Here is a 21,974-nt window from a genome sequence, read left to right as displayed (position 1 = left end):
TTCCAACGACCTCCCTTTATGAAATTGGATAGTATATTTCTCTTCCTTATTCCCTCTATATATCCACCCATCTCCTTCTTCATTTCCTAAAATCACCGATCTCTCTCTCTCTCTATAGGCTAAAGCTTCAAGCTTTTCTACTCCTCTTGAGCTTTCCAATTTAAATTGGTATATTTGGACAAGTTTTTTTATATGATTATTACGATCATTCTAAATACCTACCTTAATTGGTCTACTAAATCTTAACACAAATTCGCTTTACAACAATCGAAACCGAACTATATAATTATTTACATAAATCTCTTGAGTGTGTAAAATAGCGAAAACCTACAGTTTTCTCATGACATGTCTCAATTATAGATTGAAACTTCTGTTGAAGACCTTAAAAGAGCCTTAAAATTAAAGAGTTGTCACTTTGAATTTTTATGTAACCGTTTGCTTTCCAAATGTTTCACAAAATGCCTCAATGGGTGGTTGTGCACATTCGTGTGCATGGGCTGCACAATCATTGTTCATTAGTATTTTAGGAGTGAAAGAAGGCATTTAAAGCAGCATGTGAAAAAATACTAAAACTTCATAAATAAGAATCATTATTGATTGATATATCATCATTAATTGTTATGTTGTCAATATATGACCTATATATTGTGCAATTGCGCATGATTTAGTGTCATCATCGATAGTTAGGTCATAATTATCAAATGAAATGTATTGTCATAATCGGATCGATATATCAGTACTTGAGTTTGAGCTTGTCTTTAGTTCACCCTTTTAACTTATTTAAGCTTGTTTATGCGATTGGTAGCATTAGTATAGACTACAATTGTTCAAGAAACAAGGATACATCGATCGAATATTAACAATATTTCGATGAGATTGTTGTGCATCATCGCAAGAATGGTCCCTCACAATAATGACGACATATTAAGTACTGATGACCTACTGATCAAGTACTAACATATATCAACATAAGTGCAAGCCATATGAGTATTTGCAGAAGGGCATTATCGATCAAATAATGACTACATATTTTGTAGGACAGTTTCGACATTTCATATACAAAAATGATATTAAAAAAAAAAAACACTTATCAACATAAGTGCACAGAAGCGTTGTAAACAAGCATATATGTAAAGCAATACAATGCATGATATCCTTATCAAAAAACCCAAAAAAATAAAAAAAAAATAAAAAATACAATGCATGTAATGCAAGAGAGTGAATTTCGTAGACTGAACAATTTCTAAATTTTTTATATATATTCGTGCAATGATCAAGATCCAGTTTACAAGTTCATACGGAAAGAGTAACATTAATCTTTTGGCATCCATTTATCATGCTTTCTGCTTCAAGCCTTTTACTTATTGGACAAGAAAACGTTTATGCTCCTTGTTGAGGGGGAAACCGGAGACATGTAAAATAAATAATTACGACTTTTAGATTTTCTCTTCACCTTCCACCCCCACCCACCTCCCCTTTCTTACCTTTTTAACAACACAAGTTAGATTTAGACTCGATCGGGATCTGCAAACTAGCAAAAATAATATACGAAAGAAAAACTGCGAACTATGCTTCCCGAGGGCCATCGAAAGACTGAATCTTTCTCAGATTCCAGTGAAGCCCGTCATGGATGCTGTTCAAGAAGTCACTGGTGGAATCAACTTGACATGCAGTGGGGACAGGCCAAGGCGCCATGCTGCACACAAGTGCATCACCAGGAGCCAACCGTTTCCTGTCCTTTCCATCAAATGACGCCCATGCATGGCTTCTGCTGTTGAAAGGTACTTGTACTCGCAGAGTCACGTGCTCAGGTAATATCAGAGGCCGAAACGATAAGGAATGTGGACAGATAGGTGTAAAAAGAATTCCAGGAACCTGCAATTATGAAGAACAAATCATAAGAACAATGTTGTAGTTGCAAGGCATCAAACAGCTACAGATACTAGCTTTAAAGGATTTATTGCAAATCTGTCTATCAAAGTTCTAAATATTGTTTATTACTTGTTTCTTATTTATGATAAGATCAATCAGATAACCATTGGTGAGTAGCATTTTATTTTTTGTTAACAAGATTAGTTTTGAATATCCTAGGAACAGTTTTGGTAAACACTCTGGGCTCGTTTGGTAAGTAGGATTGGATTCGAATGGATAACTCCCTAATCTTAAGGCATGTTGAGAGGATAAATGAAAAAATTATGTCCAACTAGAGGGAAGAAGATGGATTACTAATGAAGGAGAAATAGGACAGATCACTACTATGGTTGGAAAAATGATTTTGGACGGTGAAAGTGACGTTGATGTGTGTATGTAATTATTCTCGTATAGGATTTAAATCACAATGTAGCCTATATAACCAGGATTGTTTTTCTATAAACTGAAAGTTATCTATAATATTTTTAATATATTTCTCCCGAGCAAGGCATAATTTCATCTTTAACCTTTAAAGAAAACTCTCCCCGCTATATGCAGAGTGTGTGCTAAGAGGTTGATATACGCAGTAGTATAACATTAAAACCAATATTTGACAAATATTTGCTTTGGCTTCACGGCAGCGCCATAAAGTACATAACTACCATATAATGTCTTTGATAGCTGGTAAACAAGAACTGATAGATCACGGTATGAAAACAAACCTGGGGGTGGACCATTGATCCTCCAGCTGCTAATGAATACGCGGTACTGCCAGATGTTGTTGATAATATTAGCCCATCTCCTTGGACACTTGTGACAAAAGAATTGTCACAATAACATTCCAAATTTGTGAGGTATGATGATATCCCACGGTCAATTGTAACCTCATTTAGTACAAGCATTGGTCCTTCAGTTTCGTACTCGTTTTTGGCTGCTTCTCTAATAACGTGGCACTGCAACCGGTGTCGCAACGTGATATTAATGGGACCTTTTAAAATTAAATCAAGATAGTCTTGGTAGCGTTCGCTTTCTGAAGCATGTTAAAGATCACTTTTGAATGAGATACAGGAACAGTAAAAAGTAACACAATAAGATCCATAAAAGACAAGTAAACATTTAGAGTAACTTTAGAAACTCAATTTTATTTAAAAAGGAACTCTTCTAAAAGAAAGGATACGAAAAGGAGTCATAAATCCCAGTGACCCTAAAGAAAACGGCACAACAGGAGGAACTGGCCCTTTGAACATAGATGCTGCCTGCAAATTAAAATAAAATAGTCGTAACCGCCAACAATATAAGTGCTACAAAATATTAATAAAAACCATCAACTACAGAACTGCGATTTAGTTTCAAAGTTTCAAGAGTTCATTACCCAGCAATCAGTTAACTCAATATCTGATTGAGATTACAGCACAAGTAGCATACTCAAAGAAATGAAATAAAAGTCATCTTCCTCTTATAACAGCACGAAAAACACCATGACTTTACAGTGGTCCAACAACATGAGCAATGACCAGAAAAAATCCAATGAATAAGCGAAAATTTTATATAAATATACATTAAGCCAGAAGCCTCCATAAGACACTGCAAATGAGCCTTTTTCAACAGGACAAGATACTCCAAAGAACATGGCTACATCAAAAGTAGCGACACAGAAAAGTAACATCTAGTACTTCTAGTCACACTTGAAATGGACGGTTGTAAAAATTAGAGTTGCAATTCATGTTAAAAAGATTTAAAACTTTCTGGTTTCATTTTTCTTAGTCTCAAAAATATTAAATAAGGATTGGTGAGCCCAACAAAAATAAATCATCCAGCTAAAACAAAATGACAAGGAGTTAGGCTTAAGATATACTCTCTCACATGACAAGATAGGTGATGTTTCCAATTTTCTGTCTGTTTTTATCAGTTTCTTTCCCTTATCCCTGGTCCTCTTGGGGTTATTTACATGCAGTGTTGTTAATAATGATGTGAGTGAAGGAAGTTGCGATTCCACCAATAAAACCAATTGGCAATATGGAGAGTAGCCCAACTACTTATAAACACATGCAAGGTCCCTCCTTTCCCAGATGTGGGATTCATACTCTCAACACGACCCCTCACGTGGGGTGAATTTTCAAGCTCAACACATGGACAACACAAATCAGGTGACGTGGAGCACATATGGCCGTTGGGTTTCACACATGGGACAACTTAGCTCTGATACCATGAAGAAAGTTATAGTTCCACCATAAAACCAATTGGTAGTATAAAGATAAGCCTAATTACTTAAAAGCACATGTAAGATCCCTCTTTCCTCGATGTGACAACACAAATCGAGTGATGTGGAGCACGTGTGGCCATTGGGCTTCCCAACCTTCACACATAGGACAACCTGCTCTGATACCATGAAGGAAGTTGGGGTTCCACCCTAAAACCAATAGGCAATACGGAGAGTAGCCCAACTATTTATAAGCACATAGGTCCCTCCTTCCTTAATGTGGGATTCATACTCTCAAGGTGAAATGCCCGTAACGAATTACCAGAATGCTAGTTAACCACATGTATCTCTTTCTGTTAATCAATTGATCTCTCTTACACAACATTCTAATTACGTCTAACATATTCAACCATGGCATAGTGATTCATGTATACTTGTGACAATAAATTCTTCTGAACTGTATAAACGAAAAAAGTAATATGATCGTGTTTAATTCCAACCCCTCCGTTCCACGATTGCATCATGTATATTGTTACCACTTAGGAACAAGGGATAACAGAGATGAATCAGAACTCAGATATTTGCTATTGACGTGAACACACAAGCACTAGAATGAACCAAAAGGTGGTACAACACATGTCCTAGTAGCAGTATAGGATCACTTTAAATTCCCTCAAACCAAATAGTTTAATGCACTGTAACATTCTGAAGTAATCAAGTTAAAGCTTAGAAATATATGCACATACCCAGAGAACAGTTCCATCCCCACCAAGAGTTACGACAAGGTCTACTTTTGTGTGCAGCAGCATTATTTCGCTCTCTGTCAAGCAAAAAATGAAGCTCTAAACAGTAAATAGCAAATCCCGAGCACAATTAGCAAGCAACATATTATATAAATAAAAATTTATTAATTTACAAGTTACAAACAACCATCTGAGATCATTATTATGCAAAAGTATTACATGTAAGCCAAATTGTTATCACCTCAACCATAACTGGGAATTAAAGGAAAGAACGTATGCATGCATCTAGCGCTCCACTTTATTTGTGGCTGGACATTTCATAAGATCATTACTCAACTGAAAAACAAACAGACACATGTGCGGTTGCATACACATAACTCTGTCCAACATGAAAAAATCAACGCAATGTGGATTAACAAAAGATCTTTGTGGGTTATGTAATTATGGAGCATATATTAATTGCACAATAACAATTGGGATCCTATAGATGCTGGTAGAATGACTTCCAAGCATCCCTAGAAGGTTATTTCCCACACACTTGATGAAACGCCAGTTTGGTTGGGTGATAATGAAAGGATTAGATTTTTGGAAGATATGTGGTGTAATGCTAATGCCCTTCGTCCTTGATCTTGTAGTATCTTCCTAATGATTTCAATTGTTTTGTTTAACATTCTTCTTCTAGCCTAGAATAGTCTACTGGAACTTTCCTTGTTCTGTACTCGCCTCTACTATCAATAGAATTTGAAGACTTAATTCTTATTTAGAAAAAAGAAACAACAACAGAAGTGCATACACAAGAATATGCAAGTAGCGAAAATTTCTGTAAACAAATCTTTTGTAAAGAGCATCATGAAAACAAGTCTCAATTTGAGAGAAGTCTCTTCCAATGTATAATAAAAAAGAAACAATCTTCTGTAGTTCTCACCATCCTTCCATGTACGGACAAAGTTGAAGTAAGATGACTCCGTAAGAAGTTCAGCTCTTACGCGTGGTTCCACATAAATATTTAACTTTTTCTGCTCTCTCAACCATCTGGAAATTAAATTCAAGACTGAGGAAAGGAAAAACACGTGCGGACATTCAAGTATAAAGTTACATATGCACGCAAGAATGCAAAGATAAAGCATCGTCTATAAGGTCCTTAATTGAACTTTGGCACGAGGGACTTCACAAGAATGTGGATGACTTCTTCTTTTTCTTTGAAATTGTGTCAGGGCGTTTTCTTTTTTTTTTTTTTTTTTTTTTTTTTCAGTGCATGAACGGAAGTTATTTTAAATAAGCATATGAGAGACCATTGGCAAGGCAAGTGATATCAGCACTCCCCTTTACCTCCTGCACTCCTCTTAATTGTGCCCTTGATTCTCTTTTGATTTATTCAATCCAATTGGTAGGGTAACAAAAAGGAGTGCAGAAATCTCTTGCCATTGGTAATGAATTGATATTGCTCTACGTTTCTTCAGGGACAATCCTTCTTATATAAAATATTCTTTTACCCAACCAACCTTACCATAATGTCAAGCGTATCTGTTTTTTTTTTTTTTTTTTTTTTTTAGAGTTGTAATAATGAAAATATTGCAGCATTGTCATACTTAAGATTTAACGACGAGTCGTCATTTCTTGAACCCTATAATATCTTGAGGTCACAGAGCTTAAGCCTACATTAATATGAAAAGCAGCTAATGCAGGAAATAAAATCTGGTATCAGAGATGACACACTAAGGAAATCTTAAGATCCACACCTGACCATCTCTGCACACAGAATTCGAACAGAAATTGAATTTGGTTTCGTCAATATAATCACAGTCTGTGGCTGAGATTCCCACTTCAACGCAATCTGAAATGAAATCGAGATCTTAAATAGACAATAGATGGGAGCCACCAATAAACTGAATTCAAAAGACACAAAAACTGTGGGAAAAAATAAGCAACATGCACAGACAGAATGGGTTATACCTGTTTACTGCTACGCTCTGCAGTTGTAATGTTTCCCCTTTCAAAAGAGACGATGTCATGCTTGTGCTGGTCACTCTCGTCGCCATTGCACCACCATGAAAGTTTAAATGATGCCTGTCTCAGGAAATATGGATGTCATGATATAACCGGTGAAATTTGTTGCAGTCATAATGTTTCAACATGTTTAACATGAACACTGCATTATGAAAGCCAAAGAAAATTGCATCCAGTGGGTAAATACAATATATGTACGAAAAAATTTATGATAACCAAGAACATCTTACTAAAAAAAATAATTTGATATTAGGCTAAAGAACATGTGTAAATCTTAACTTCTAACCATACGCTAAGTGGCAAGAATTGTTAAGGCTGATTATCTATACGCTAAGTTGTGTTCGTAATCAAATGGTAATAAATGATAAAAAAAAAGTCATGGGGTTACTATCTGTTGGCATGGTAGACAGTAGAGTGGTATACTTGACTAAATAGTTTGGGAAAGCTTTTGTTTAACTTTAATTTCCAGTAAAAACTAGGATTATTACTTTCCTTTTCTTGTACTTTCCTGTTACTGTGGTTCCATATGGTTTAAATACTTCACGTTGGAAGCAGAATGATGATCAGAAATATCTTTTTCCAACCTAAAACTTTTCGCTCCATCCAAATCCAAATGCAGTGATACTTTAACTAGAAATTAAATAGTTACAATGAATCACAGTGTACAGAGCACGCCAGAGCTTAGCTGGACAGGAGGGTAAGGACACAAATAAATAAGGGTACCTTTCTGGTCAATTTATTGGGGAACACCTTGGAATCGGAGCAACTTTCATCATCCCGAAGAACTTCATGGGAGCATATCCCATTCATCCCACAACACTGTTCAGATTGCTCATTTGATTGGCTGGACAAGTTCTCTGTCCTCTCTCCAATGCTGTTAGCCTCTTTACTTGATTGCTCTGTAACATACGCCAGAAAATCCCTTCTATTAAGGTACGAATAAGGTGAAACAAAGAAACTCAGGACAACATCACCTATGCTAGTTTAAGGTGAACCAAAGTATACATCGCATTATGCGAATGAGCTCACAACACAAAGTACCACGCACAAAAGGACAAAAGTAGAATGATAACCGCAACAGTGGTGCAATTGAGAAACAAGCGCGGTAATCAGGGGAAATCTCCACATCAAACACCACCTTAGGCATCTAAACCTTAGTAATCTCGGAGAAAATGCAATAAATCAATTACCAAGAACTACATAATTTTAACCAAAAAATTCATGAGTCTAAGCATAACGAAACCCCAAATGAATTCATAATATATGAGCCAACATCACTAACTCCAAGCCTCTTACAATTTTGACTCTCCTATTATGGAAGGGAAAACTTTTAACATAAGAAAAAACGTAGTAGTTTTGAAGGCTGTTAAAAAAAAAATGTGTTATAACATTCATACACATTATGCTGTAACAAAGAAAAATGAATCACATTAATATACTGTTGGAAAAGTTTACGCAAGTAAAACTTTATTGTCGTCTTTTCAACCCCTAAAGGCTTAATAGAAATTACTCTGGGACAGTTGCTTATACTTTGGTGCATAGCTGGTCCTGATCCTTGTAGCATCATCAACTCAAAATAACAACCACCCCTCAATTCGCAGTTAGTAATTTGTATTGGTGTACAAGACCAAATGACCTCAAAGCTTAAACAACGTTCTCCTATCCTGGTCTCTCAAGGTAAGAGGTATTTATATATCTCTATTTATTTAATTTTTTATATTGACCCCAAAAAAGCTAGAAAGGGAAATTCCCTTCTCTTAGAAATGTGCAGTTTTCTTTTGTGGGAGCACCAGAATGACTTTATTTTGTATAAGACAAAGCAAGTACCTTCAGAAACTTCCCTGCCCCGTTGCTTGAAAATTTCCAAGAAGAAAACACATGGAAGCATAAATCCTATCATTCCCACTGCATTACATAGAGAACTCGGAATCCACGAACCTTGTAGCTTTTCATAAAAGTGGTAGCCTGATGATAGTGGAATACCCACAATCTGATGATAATGAGTCCAAATATGATTTAGAAAGACCAGCAACACCAAGCAATTGATCTAAGTTTTAACCGTTTGCAGAGGTATCACGAAGAAGTCAACTCAAAACTATGGGCTATAAGATCGTCAACCACAAGAAGCATTCAGAGAGAAGTAAAAAGTATTTCTAGGATAAATTAGTAAATGGATATGCAAAAACAATAAATGGAGAACCCGCCCAGAAGGCTAGAGAAGAAAAGACAAGAGGTTTGTGAAAATTGAAAAATGAAAATATATGATGATATAAAAGACCCTCTAAGGCAAGATCTTTTCAAAAAGCTTCACAAAAGCTTCCTATTTACAAAAGGCAGAGAAAAACGATGGGCGAAGAAATGAATTAATATGACCCCATTGGATAAGGTGTATGCAGTGGTGGAGCACCCTTGGCACTTTAGAAATATTTTAGCGTATTTTTCTGGCAAAACAGGGTTTTATAATCTCATTTGCTTGCCCTTAGATGCTAGTGTTTCTACTATCTGAACAGGTGCTAACCATGTTCCCTTCGAATACCATTTCTGGTGCATCATTCACCCTCACATACACAACTCATTATTTCAACATTCCATTCATATAAATTGTGTTTAGAGAAAATATAAAAGTAGAATGTATATGCAGGAATTTAATTGAACTAAATTACTAGTAATCAAAATGCTGTTTCGTTTCCAAATATATAACATCAACTATATATATATATATATAGTTTGCACGTATGTGCACATGTGTACATCTAAGGTGCCCTTATAGCTTAAGGCTTCAGGCTTGATGGAATACGAAGTGAGGGACATAGAAGCAACTTGGTTTGGGAAAAATGAAAACCATCAAACATCAAATTATCCAAACCAGTTCACTCAAAAAATTGGTTACCACACTCATTTGCAATATTTTGAGATCATGAAACCCCCTTTAACAATTAAAGATGTCTTCTTCCATGCGACCACAAGATAGGGGCCATAAGGGTGGAAAAGACACTTTAGTTTTGGAGCATTTCTCCTTTTGTCGTTTGTTTCAACAAGAAACTTTGGCCTTGAACTTTCAAAGAAAAGTTCAGATTGTTGATTCTTATGGATAAGAGAGACACAAGTGCTATACTTTTATCTCATCACATTGCGTTGATGATATTTTGTTAAGAAATATTTCAGTAACCTTTTTCACAAAGGCGTCTTTCTTAGAAGAGTTGGTTTTAGATTCTGGTGCTTTGTTTTCATTAAATTAGAGTGGATAAAACCTTGATCTATCCTAATCCTATCCCATTTTAACTAGCCCCAAGGGCTTCAAATACTAGCATTGAATCTTTGGTACTTTTCTTTGAACAGTCTAATTTGTGTCCTAGGACAATTCTTTAGAAACATGAAATAAAGAACCGAAGCAAAATTTTGGTGTTCGATAAAGACTTTCTACAAAATATGAGAGTAAGGCCATATCACGTCAATGTGTCACTACTCACTAGTTAACAACATATCCTAGAAAATGACACAAGAACGCAAACCTGTATGCTTTAGAATCGAGAGGTTTTAAATTCATCTCATTTTTATTCAAAATTAATAAATTAAATCTCATGTAAACAAAATAAAGTTAGAGTGATAACCGGAATGCTAAATAATTTTCAAACTTTGCTCCTAAATGTAGGACAATGGAAAGTAGTGCTATTAATGGTTAGGGTGGAGTATACCTAGCTGATAGTTTTTCAATATGAACTACAATGATTCTTGAAAGTGTAAAAAGCATTACTTCGTTATGGGACCAAGATACATAAAATCTGCATCACTCTTGCCATTAACATGCAGAATTATTCTATGACCTCTCTCTCAAACTTTCAATCACTAGGTGTAATCTTGTTTCTCCACAGCGCATCACCCGTTTTGTTATCTTGTATCAACAAAAGAGATATCAAAAAAACCAAAAAAAATAGCTGTCGGACAGTTTGTCAGTTGCAAACGACAAAGCAATTCTGAAAGTCATTTCTTTAAGGACTTCAGATTCTGATCTCAGTTAATGAAACAAAAGCTACACTAGATGCAGAGGTTGATACGAATACAGAAGTTCAAAAGCAATGAAAAGGCCTACAAGAAGCTAAAATCCAAATTAATGAAGAAATGGCTTTGACAGAAACTGAAGGAAACTAAGCACTTTTTCAGATGAACCCAAGTATCTGTTTTAAGGCTTCTAAATGTGCTAAAATAATATCAGCAAATATTTGAAAACTGTGTTTTACATGAGCAGAAATTGCATGATCAAATATATGTATATCTATGTGAAAGAACAAAAGCTGCATGACAATTAAAATATGTTGAGCAATTATTAAAAAACCTTTATGTTCCAAATGTAGATTGCGAGCCCTCTCCAGTTCGTATTTACGCTTCCATTCAGCTGCCTCAGCTTGTGCAGAAGCCTTTCCTTCAGCAGCCCGTCTCAGGGCCTTTGCAACAGCTAGAGAAAGTTGAATGCAACATAATCAATTTATATTAATGATAATCGTTTCATTGACTACCGTATACCATTCAAGAAAAGAAAATGACCATACTTCTCATAGCGTCTGAGAACTCTATGAGGTGGTCATCTGTGCTTTGAACAGGAGATTGCTGGAGAAGTTCCTGGACTGCTTTCTCTGAACTTAAAGGAGAAATCGAATTGAGAAAACCGTTCTCTGGTTGTGAGCATGAAACACTTGGTTCGCCCTGTCCACAGGAAGCATATCAGATAAGAAGCACAACTTCATCTGGGCCGAGATATCTTGTTAACATGATAGAGCTAGCACGGTTGTTGATTGTATGATGCAGAGGTAAGTAGAGTTCAATAAAACATAGATGAACAAGAACAAGAGCGCATCAGTTGATAAATATTATAAAATAAAATAAAATTTAATTCCAACAAATTCATTTCACAGCGAATATGCCCTAATTTCAGCGGAAAGTCATAAATCAATGCTGAGGAATCATGTTATTGCAACACTTGGGACTTCTTACAGAAGGGAACTGTTAGAGCCGTTTGGGGTAGGGTCAATCGAATTTCTATATCTCCATTCATTTTATGTCCTCATCTGCTCATTGATTACAAAATACACTCAAATCAAGTTTCTTCAGATTTCAGCTAACCTATATAGTATATAAGCACCCCTGGATTGCAGTGGGATTCGGATACATTGTTTGATTCAATTTTTGCAAAGGAGAAAAGTTAAGAAAAAGAAAGTACTTATTAAGCCAAAATACCAATACACAGCAGAATCATTCCAACAGCAGGCATTGAGTGCAATCACAAAATTCAGAATTATGTGTGTGTGTGTGTGTGTGTGTGTGTGTGTGTGTGTGTGTATTTCCTCTCATATATTGAAAAAATTAAATCTGTAAATCAAAAAGTTCTTTCACATTAGTTTCTGCTAGAAATGCAACATGCACCCAAAACAGCACTAAAATTAAAAATCCAACAAGGAGCTTCAAATGCAAAAAAGAAAATGATTGATTAATTAATCAATTACAGCATAATTGAGAGACATAGAGGTGATTACAGTAGAATTCTTGCTGGGAGCCATGGGTGAGTTGAACAAGATCCCTCCTTTTCTTCTCCTTCTTCTTCTTCTTCTTCTTCTCCAAGAGGAAGAGCCCTCAAGTGTTGGAGATATGAGGAATCTGAATTGTTAATCCATGTTTGGTATTTACACGCAAAGATTCAGACTTTCCAATTTTATTTTATTTTATTAAATATTTTCAGGCAAATGGGATTGTTGGAGATTGAATTGGTAATTGCAAGGCCAACACGTCCCTCATCCTCTCACCCACAAACCCAAACATCACAAAAACCCAGAAGAAATAATCAGACCGACGACCCACCCACTACTCTCTCTCTCTCTCTCTCTCGTGGGACTTCGGGGGTGGGACCCACAGTTAACGCGTGGCCCAAAGCGCTTGGTTGCGTTGAAAGTTAAAAGTTTTGCATCTTCCCCCACCCCAACACACGGCTGATTAGTCAACCAACCACCCAAATAAGACACAGGTGTGGTACAGTAAAGCACAGCACAGCCCAGGCGATGGGAGACATTTGGTCCAACTTCTCAATCTGGCGTGCGCATCAGACGTGGAAATTTTTTACCCCAAAAGATGGAGTGCCAAGTTCTCTTTCTTCTTAATTATTTATTTCTTAATTCTATTTCAGTGATAGTAATTTGATACAGAGTGTGATATCCACACATCACATTTTACTTCTTACACATCCTTAATAATTTATGTCCATTGATCTTCTTTAATTCATCCGATCCGACGGTCAAAAATTAAAAAGATGTGTGTGAAGTAAAATAAGATACGTGGATATCGCATTCCTTAATATAATACACATTATTCACACAAGTCAGAACTTTACAACTTTCCACTTAAAAATGGATGAGTTTTGTATTTATCAAAAGAGGCAGGAAATTTGGGTCAGAACTCACAACTTTCCACTTCAAAATGGAGGAGTTTGTATTTGTCAAAAGAGGTAGGAAATTTGGGTTGAGCCTCGTTACATTCTTGTGTTCTTTTGTGTTTATGAAATTTACGGTGAGATCTAAGTTATCCAAGATCAACTTGATTTTGTGCATCAACAAGATATTAAAAAGTTAAATTCTTGATGTCTTTCTCTCATACACATATTATAAATGTTCATGATCATAAGATTACCAATTATCCTTGACAATTTACTAATATCAGTGTGGGACTATGAATTTTCAGACTACTAGATCGAGGTGTCCAAAATGACTAGAGCAACGTTTAAGCTTCATAATAGGTTGTAAGGTCCTTATTGAATCTACTGTAACGAACTATCGGAGCAAGTCATTATAATCGACCCCTAAGCAATGGGCATGATTCATCCTATCAAGAAAGACCCACTTGTTTCTCAAAAGAGAAACTTAATTAAGTTCCAATGACGATGTATCCGTATATCTTGAAATTTTCTATAATCACAAGATTGGCATGCTTTATAAGTAATCACAATCCTAATAAGAAGAAAAACTTTATTTCCTCTAGGATAATCCCAGTTTAATGAAGATTACTATCCTAACAAGGACTCTATATGAACTAGTATAAATAAATACACCCATATGGTTCATACTAAAAGTATCCTTTACTATCTCCCTCTAGCCTACATTTTGAGTTACAAAATCCTTTACTAACTTGACCATTCGAGAGTTCTTGACTAACACCATATTGGTGCTAGGTTGTTTTGTGATTGTTTGTTTGTTTTGTAGGTTTTCAGATATCGTTCTTCACACAAGGGCGTGTAGAAATTTGATTCCAAAAATCAGTACATAATATGACATCTCACTTTAGAGAATGACTAGTCTAGAGCCACTGGTGCAAAAAACACCAAGACAAGTACATAGGTACTCAATAGAGAGTGAGTTCATTAAATGTAACCAAATAAAGAGTACTTATATGGAAGTCTCTACTAATATGCCAAATAAGAAATTCCTAAGTTGCAATTATACAATTAAAGATTGCATTAAAAGGGCTTTGTAACACAAGTACAACAATTGTGCCAAAGCACATGTGGCACCTTGGATGGCAAGAAAAACCAAAATGTCCATAGCACGTGATGCTTAGGCGAACAAGTTGAGAGACATGTTGTGGATCAGAATAAGTTAATCTTATAGGTATATTAGTCAGATATGACTAGCCAGCCTTCTTAGTCAGATTGGACTAGCCTTAGTTAGATCACACTAGGCAGACAAAGTCAGAATTCCAAGCAAAGGCATACAATTATAGTAAGACAAACTAGGCTTAAGCCATTAAAGATACTACTTATCTCCCAATTGATGGACACCTAATTCAAGTCAAATTAGGTTACCTTGATGATTAGGCAACGTAATCGTAATCCTATGAGGATTGGGTATCTTATCCTAGATTCTCTCCTGAATAGTCTCTCTATTTAATTGAGATTACTCTTTATAAAATCATTCCTGGTTATTTCAAATTTTCACAATGTAATATGTAAATACTAATTTAGTATTATGTTTTTCATTTGATTATTTGTTGATTTTTAATTTTTTTAACAAGTAATAGGTCTAGTCATACTACTCGTAAATATTAACGGGTCGATTTCGGGTTCGGTCATATTACCCGTTTATGTTAACGGGTGTTATACAACATTACCTATTAAGATATTGGATATGTCATGAAAACGATACGAACAAGGGAAATACAACACAAATGCTAGGCCTACATTCAGCAATAAGACCCTGTTCAGCATGACTTTTGTTCCATTTTGAACCTGCATCCTCAAACGAAGATCATTTTCTCTTTTGAAGGAGTTTTGCCATCTTGCTCACATTTGCTCATAATTTGATTACTTGATTACCTGCAGTTTGGAGATGGGATGAGTGTGTGCTGACTAAATTCATTCAGATACATCATCCAATCCAGTTAATTTGTTTAATCTCAATCATTGAAAATTAGTTCAATGAATCTGTGTATAGAGCCCTAATTCTTCATTTTACCTTTTTCTCATAAATTCAACTTTTTTTGTAAATTAAACCAATTTGAGGTTCACACTCCATGAGTTTAGATCATTCAATAAGAATGCCAACAAACTTATAGCATAAGCAAAGTATAAAATGTTATTAGTTGGAGCAACTAGGCTTATGGAAGAGTGGCTTGAAAGCCTTTCGGAGGTATGAGGCATGACAAAGAGAATATTTTCATGGAGGGATGAAGATGAAGTTGATCGGAGGTATTTTTGACACGCCCCAATCCTGATATCCCCAAATACCAGGATAGGCACGTGCTAGCCGACACCCGAGGGTGACAAAGCCATTTTAAACATGCATGCAAATTAAAATATGTGATTAGAAAGGAATATACTAATGAAGGAATGTGTTCAGAGCATACAACTGTATAAGAATAATGCAAAAAAATTATTATAAAAAGGTACGAACCAATGAACGAGTCCTACATAGAGAAGACTCGAAGATACCTAGGCGGAAGTGTCCTGGCGCCAGGATTGCATACCTCGATTCTAACTCCTGAGGGGGCGCAAAACCAAAAGAGTGAGTGGACCAAAGTTTATAATAATAATACTAATAATAAGAAAACCATTTTCTTTATGAACATATTAACCCCCCTCTTTTGAAAACGCATATATATATATATATAATACTACATAGTAGGTTTTCTGAAAACTCTAGCATGCCAATAAAATATGTATGTGTAAAACAATGCTCAATAAGGCTGTTATCGCCGTCTGAAGGTAAATCCGTAAATCTCATCAATACTATACTCACTAGGGGTATCATAGCGGCCCGAAGGCATAACCCTCACCAAAGGTGAAGCTGTACGACACTGGGTTATGCCAGTAAAGAAACAATGGTCCATCACCCGAAGGTGAAGTTGTATGATTCTGGGTTACGCTGGAGAAAATGATATAACATATACATGTATATGTAGTGGGTTCATCATCTGAAGGTGAAGCTGTACGACTTTGGGTTATGCCAAAGAAGAAATTTTTGGGGGGGGGGGGGGGTGGTCCATCACCACAAGGTGAAGTTGTACGACTTTGGGTTATGCCAGAGAAGAAATTGTGGTGGGGGGGGGGTGTTGTCCATCACCACAAAGTGAAGCTGTACGACTTCGGGTTACGCCAGAGAAGAAACATACATATAACATATCACACCGACACTAGCCCAGGGTTAGTGAAGTTGGGGGTATGTTATAAATATCATCATTGTGTCCTATGGTCATAGACGTCTACATACCTGGTTGTGTGTATGATAACCCACTAGATAAGCACCGAAAACATACCTCAAAACTCATATCAATCCAGAGCTCAAAAGCTCAAAGTCTCATCTCATGAATCCATAAATATACCATATTCGTAAATCCGCAAAATAAATCATATTCGAAAGCCATAGAATTTTATAAATGAAAATTCAATAATTCATAATCTTTCGTAAAACGTAAATTCGATAAATTGTAATTAATGCATAAAATGTTAAATTCATGAAATCATGCTTTTTGTGAATGAAAGCCTAATATTTTATAAAGAGATGCAAGTTTAGAAGGGGTACACTCATAGTATTCCATTGTTGAGGAGTCGTTCATGCTAGCGAGGACGAGGTCACTTCCAACCGACGCACCTAAATACATATAGGGGTCATTTAGTAAAACTTTACCAAAACGACAAAATTTGGGAAAACAGACAACGAATTCGGATTAGGCACGTCGAAAAACTTATGGAGAGACCTCGGATTCCCCCTACGCACCACCACACGAGCCATCACGGGACGACTGCTGAGAAGGCCACGTGCCGTTGCATGTGGCGGTTTCCGACGAACAGAAACCACAAATTCCACCCAACTCCAAAATTCACCAAATTTTACAGGAATATAGAGCTCATCGAGGGGAAGAACTTTATACCTGGGCCGAAGTCCAATTCGGCCGAAAAAACGTCTGAAAACACCCTTAACCCGTTGGAAACCTTAGAAAGGCGTGTACTTCGATTTGCCTTCTCTGCTACTCCACGGTCTCCAAACTGGTTTGGGGTTTGTTCTTGGCCACAAGAGAAGTCTTTTGGTGGTGGTCATCAACGGTGAAGTTTGCTGGAGTGGCGGATCGCCACTGTGGTGTCCTCGAAGTTATCGACGCAAGATCCACAAAACCTTGGCCAAATTCATCAATTATTGGATGAAAATGGAAGAGGGGAGATCGTGGAATAGTTTCTAGGTGGTGAATGGCTGTGAATAGCTGGAAAAACCGCCTAAAAAGGAGTCAGAGAACAAATAGGTGTTGGGTCAGGTCGTAGACGGAAATTAGGTCGAAGGGAAAGGATCGGGTTCCCCTCCTTTCTCCTTTCTCTCATTTCTCTCCTTTCCCATTGGTTCACACTATTCTCTTATTTCCCAATTGGGCAGCACCCCGTCTTTTCTCTCCTAATCTTTCCATTACTTCCACACACGTGGCTCCATATCCCTGCTCCAGCAAATCTGGAGCCTTCTAGATGTATGGTCAAATGACCATTTTGCCCTCAACTTCGCTCGCCTATAATTTCTTCGTTATAATTCCAAATTACATTTTGTTTGTGCCCACGCGTTCGTAGTGACGAGTACTATAAGGATGCGCCAAGAAAACGTGACACAACAAAGCGGTCAACAAAAGTTAACGTTTTTACCTTGAAGGGCATTTTCATAAATTCACCTATAAAATTATAAAAACCGAATATTTGGGGACTGGTCGTTACAATTTTATACTAATAGGTTGTTTTTTTTTCTTTTTCTTTCTTAACCCATTTTCTATTTGGGGCCAAAATTGAAATTAAAAAAAATAGAATATAAGCCAAAGGTGTATTGAGAGAATTTTGAGTCTAAATAAAATTTTTCAAGACGAAATAGTTATTAAACGGCTTGTAACGGTGTGCCTTTGAGTCGGTTGATAGGTCCCCTTTTGTGGGTCGATTAGAACCGGGCCTTCAAACTTAGATTGCCTCTAAAAATAAAAGAGAACATAGCCCAATCCAATCCAATAGTTCGACATATTCTTCAAAAGTTTCAGACAATAGATTTCAGTCCCACCTTAAATCCCAGGTTTATGCAGACAGAAACCTGAGTGTTATCAACAGAACCCACTTCTCTTTCTCTCTCTCCCCATTTCAAATTTTCGAATTCTCTCGCTCTCTCTCTGTTTTTTTTTTTCCCAAGACATGGACAACCTTCGCACCTACAGAGACGAAGACGACGAAGAAGACGAACAATCGAAACCCACAACCGCCGCCGCCGCAATCCCAACTGCCGAGCCCATCGAACCACCCGAACCCACCACCGACGACCCCGACACCGATACCCTAAACCCACCTTCCACCGACCCGCAAAACGGCAGTAAAACCGAAACCGAGGCCTCCGAATCTCTCTCCGAGTCTATCAAATCCCAAGAGATCGACAACGACGATGACGACCCGCCTCCCAAGAAGCAAAAGCAGCTCTCTTCCCTAACCGCCGCGCCCTCTCCGGACCAAGATCAGACCCCACCGCCCCTGCCCATCTCCAACGGAAGCGCCGCCGCTCAAACCGCCCCCAATTCGAAGAAATCGAAGAAGAAGAACAACAATGTGTGGGTCACTAAATCGACCCGCAAGGGGAAAAAGAAGAGCAAGGCCAATAACAACAACCACAATGCCCCCGGGGACGACACCGTCTTCATCACTCCGGTGACGCGGTTCCCGGACAAAACCGACGACACGCCGGACATGACAATCTGCCTCTCGAAGGTGTACAAGGCGGAGAAAGTGGAGGTGAGTGAGGACCGAATGAGTGCGGGTAGCGCGAAAGGGTACAGAATGGTTAGGGCCACCAGAGGAGCGGCGGAGGGGGCTTGGTATTTTGAAATAAAGGTGGTGAATTTGGGAGAGAGTGGCCACACAAGGCTTGGCTGGTCCACTGAGAAAGGGGACTTGCAGGCGCCCGTCGGGTATGATGGAAATAGTTTCGGGTACAGGGACATTGATGGGAGTAAGGTGCATAAGGCTTTGAGGGAGAAGTATGGGGAGGAAGGGTATAAGGAAGGTGATGTTATTGGGTTTTATATAAACTTGCCAGATGGGGGGTCGTACGCCCCGAAGCCGCCCCATTTGGTTTGGTATAAGGGTCAGCGGTATGCTTGTGCCCCTGACGCGAAGGAGGATCCTCCCAAAGTAGTGCCTGGTGGGTGACGTTTTTTGCAGTGTTGATGTTTTCAATTGTTTGTTTATGTGATTTTGTTGTCGTGGTTGCCTTTTGTGTGAAATTTATTGCAGAGCATTGTGTTTCTTGCATAGGCATTCTTGTTTCGTATTATGAATGTGAATTCGAATATGCTTGCACAGCTCAACTGCTATGGCACTTTTTCCCTGTGATTGTAACTGAAATCATGAATGAGTTGAACCAAACAGATGTTGGTATGATAGGATATAAAATGTGCGTCTTTAGTAGTTTATTGAAGATAAACCTTAACTCAGCATAAGACAAAACACCCCTTGCCTGAAGACTGACCGATTAACACCTATTCAGACTAAAAGATGATCAAGACAACGGAACTTGTGACTTATAGTCTTTTTTATCTCTATTGCACAATGTCGTTTGTAGCATTATACTGCACTTGTGACTTATTGTCTCCGCTAACTAAATTCAGGGAACAACATTAGCCAAGAGAATGTACTATAATTCTGAGTTCTTTTACTTGTGAGAGAGACTTTAAAGATTTATAGTGAAGTTTGAGACATATGATTGTACCATGTGCTTGTACAGAAAAAGGAGAGAGATGGGACAAGTGATCTTAGTGCATTTTAGCCAAACTGTTATGAAGTGGTTGAAATGGTTTCCAGGGGATGGAATTATCGCTTCTATATAAATATTTCTCTTTGTTCAACAAGTCATAGCACAAAAGCTTGGTATAAAATTAGGTAATCGGAATATTTTGGGAATGAGGAATCAGACTGATTAATTTGAAGAACTGCCTCTGCAGTGACTGGTTGAACTGTAATGCATGAGTCTACCCCCCATAGAGGCCGATTTTGACTCAGACGGTATATAGGCGTTGGTAGATTGCGCGGCATGAGAATTATTTGAAATTCATAAGATACTTACAAGCCATGCAGGCATTGACTCTTGGGATGTGATGTCCTGTTACAATCTAATTAGCATAGTGAAAGATTTATTCTATTTCTACTTCAATGAAACAGGAAATTGAGTATTTGTGTGACATGGCAGTGGAAACCTTCAGCTATTTAAACCTGATGATATCTGTATTTTCTTTTCCAAATGACCTAAAGTAAAAAATTTGTATCTCGTAAATAATTTAATTGCACATTTGATTTTTGGCTTTTCCATGGGTGAAAATGCTTCCTTCTCGCCAACTTGTTACCTAATTGTTCTTTTTTCCTGAGATTAAAAGGAAACATTGTTTTGGTGTTCTCATCCAATTCCAATACCAGTTTGCATGTTTGGTATTCAACCCATTGCCATCCGTATATTGTGTGCAATAGAAAGTTAGCATCCAAGCATGCAATTGTACGTATTATTTTGGGGGTGTCCTTAACTCACTGGGTTTGGAATAGGTTCAAAATGCTGCCTCTTCCACCAACTTGCCACTTTAATAATTTTTTCTGGGGTTTATGAGCATTTTTTTTTTTCAAACTTCTGTTCAACTACAGAAATGTTTCTATTCTGCTAAGTTATAACCTGCGTTTGTTTTCTTGGAAGGGTAACCATTGGAGTGATTATTGATTTGCTTTGCAGGAAGTGAGATATCGTTTTTCAAAAATGGGGTATGCCAAGGAGTTGCTTTTAAGGATCTATATGGTGGACGTTACTATCCTGCTGCTTCAATGTATACTCTTCCACATCAACCAAATTGTGTTGTCAAGTTCAATTTCGGCCCTGATTTTGAATTCTTTCCAGAAGACTTTGATGGACGCCCAGTGCCCCTGCCCATGGTTGAAGTTCCTTATCATGGGTTTGAAAACCGAGTTGAAAATGGAGTGTCTGATGAGAAGAAACAATAACCAGAACCCAGCACCATTCAACCCTGTTTGTGTGTTCTGAAGGCTTCCGAAGCCAAAACGCAGGAATGGAAAACCTTCATGGATAGCATATGAGTTCAACTTTCCTTTGTAATTTTAGTTGCTGCTAAAATTACAACTTAAACTGAATGATAAGCATTGTATTCTTGACCTTTGTCTGACAAGTTCTAATGGAAAACATAATGATATTGCATATCCGGACAATTTCCCGTTTGCCATGTTTGATAAATATCTCTGTTCTTCGTGCTTGTGTATTTGATAATATCTCTGTACTGTTGTCATGTTTCAGATTCTAGATCCTTTTGCATTGGTTTAGTAGTACACTTCTTTCCAAATTATCACAGGCTCAAACGTAGCTGTTTCAGTAATTATACCTTTGTCTATGGTTTTATTTATTCATTTGGTCTATCTTTAGAAAGTTCATTCTCTTTCAACTTTAACTGTGCTCTTGCAGTACCTAACATAGTTCCTAGCAAAAGCTCCATCTCTGATTCTCTACTTCGGTTCTGAAATTGGTAACTGATTAGTACGAGACATTGATCTTTACGGTTGGCATGAGATGGAATATTTGTCATGC

At 37.3% G+C, this 21,974-nt stretch overlaps 2 protein-coding genes across 3 annotated transcripts; one reads left to right on the top strand and one right to left on the bottom strand.

Moving 5' to 3' along the window:
- Positions 1-1,233: 1,233 nt before the first annotated feature.
- Positions 1,234-12,710, bottom strand: LOC103963799 (NAD(H) kinase 1). 2 transcript variants are annotated; one of them, XM_018651516.2, is made up of 12 exons: positions 12,390-12,710; positions 11,409-11,562; positions 11,195-11,314; positions 8,689-8,826; positions 7,585-7,760; positions 6,808-6,921; positions 6,594-6,688; positions 5,780-5,886; positions 4,858-4,931; positions 3,089-3,167; positions 2,634-2,941; positions 1,234-1,875 (listed from the first exon to the last, which is right to left on the bottom strand). In XM_018651516.2, exons 1-12 carry the CDS (start codon positions 12,411-12,413, stop codon positions 1,567-1,569), a joined length of 1,698 nt encoding a protein of 565 aa, XP_018507032.1. In that variant the 5' UTR covers positions 12,414-12,710; the 3' UTR covers positions 1,234-1,566. The 2 variants fall into 2 exon arrangements, with proteins under 2 accessions (XP_018507032.1, XP_018507033.1); XM_018651517.2 differs by lacking the exon at positions 8,689-8,826 and having other exon boundaries at positions 12,390-12,708.
- A 5,683-nt stretch (positions 12,711-18,393) lies between these two features.
- Positions 18,394-21,601, top strand: LOC103963800 (protein TRAUCO). Its single transcript, XM_009376653.3, has 2 exons — positions 18,394-19,541; positions 21,114-21,601. The coding sequence occupies exons 1-2, from the start codon at positions 18,545-18,547 to the stop codon at positions 21,377-21,379; spliced, it is 1,263 nt and encodes a 420-aa protein (XP_009374928.2). The 5' UTR covers positions 18,394-18,544; the 3' UTR covers positions 21,380-21,601.
- Positions 21,602-21,974: the final 373 nt, after the last annotated feature.

This window comes from the organism of the source record quoted next, unplaced genomic scaffold, assembly GCF_019419815.1.
Source record: "Pyrus x bretschneideri cultivar Hongxiangsu unplaced genomic scaffold, Pyrus_bretschneideri_v1 Contig31, whole genome shotgun sequence".
Lineage (NCBI taxonomy): Eukaryota > Viridiplantae > Streptophyta > Magnoliopsida > Rosales > Rosaceae > Pyrus > Pyrus x bretschneideri.
This window is presented reverse-complemented; position numbering and strand designations above follow the sequence as displayed.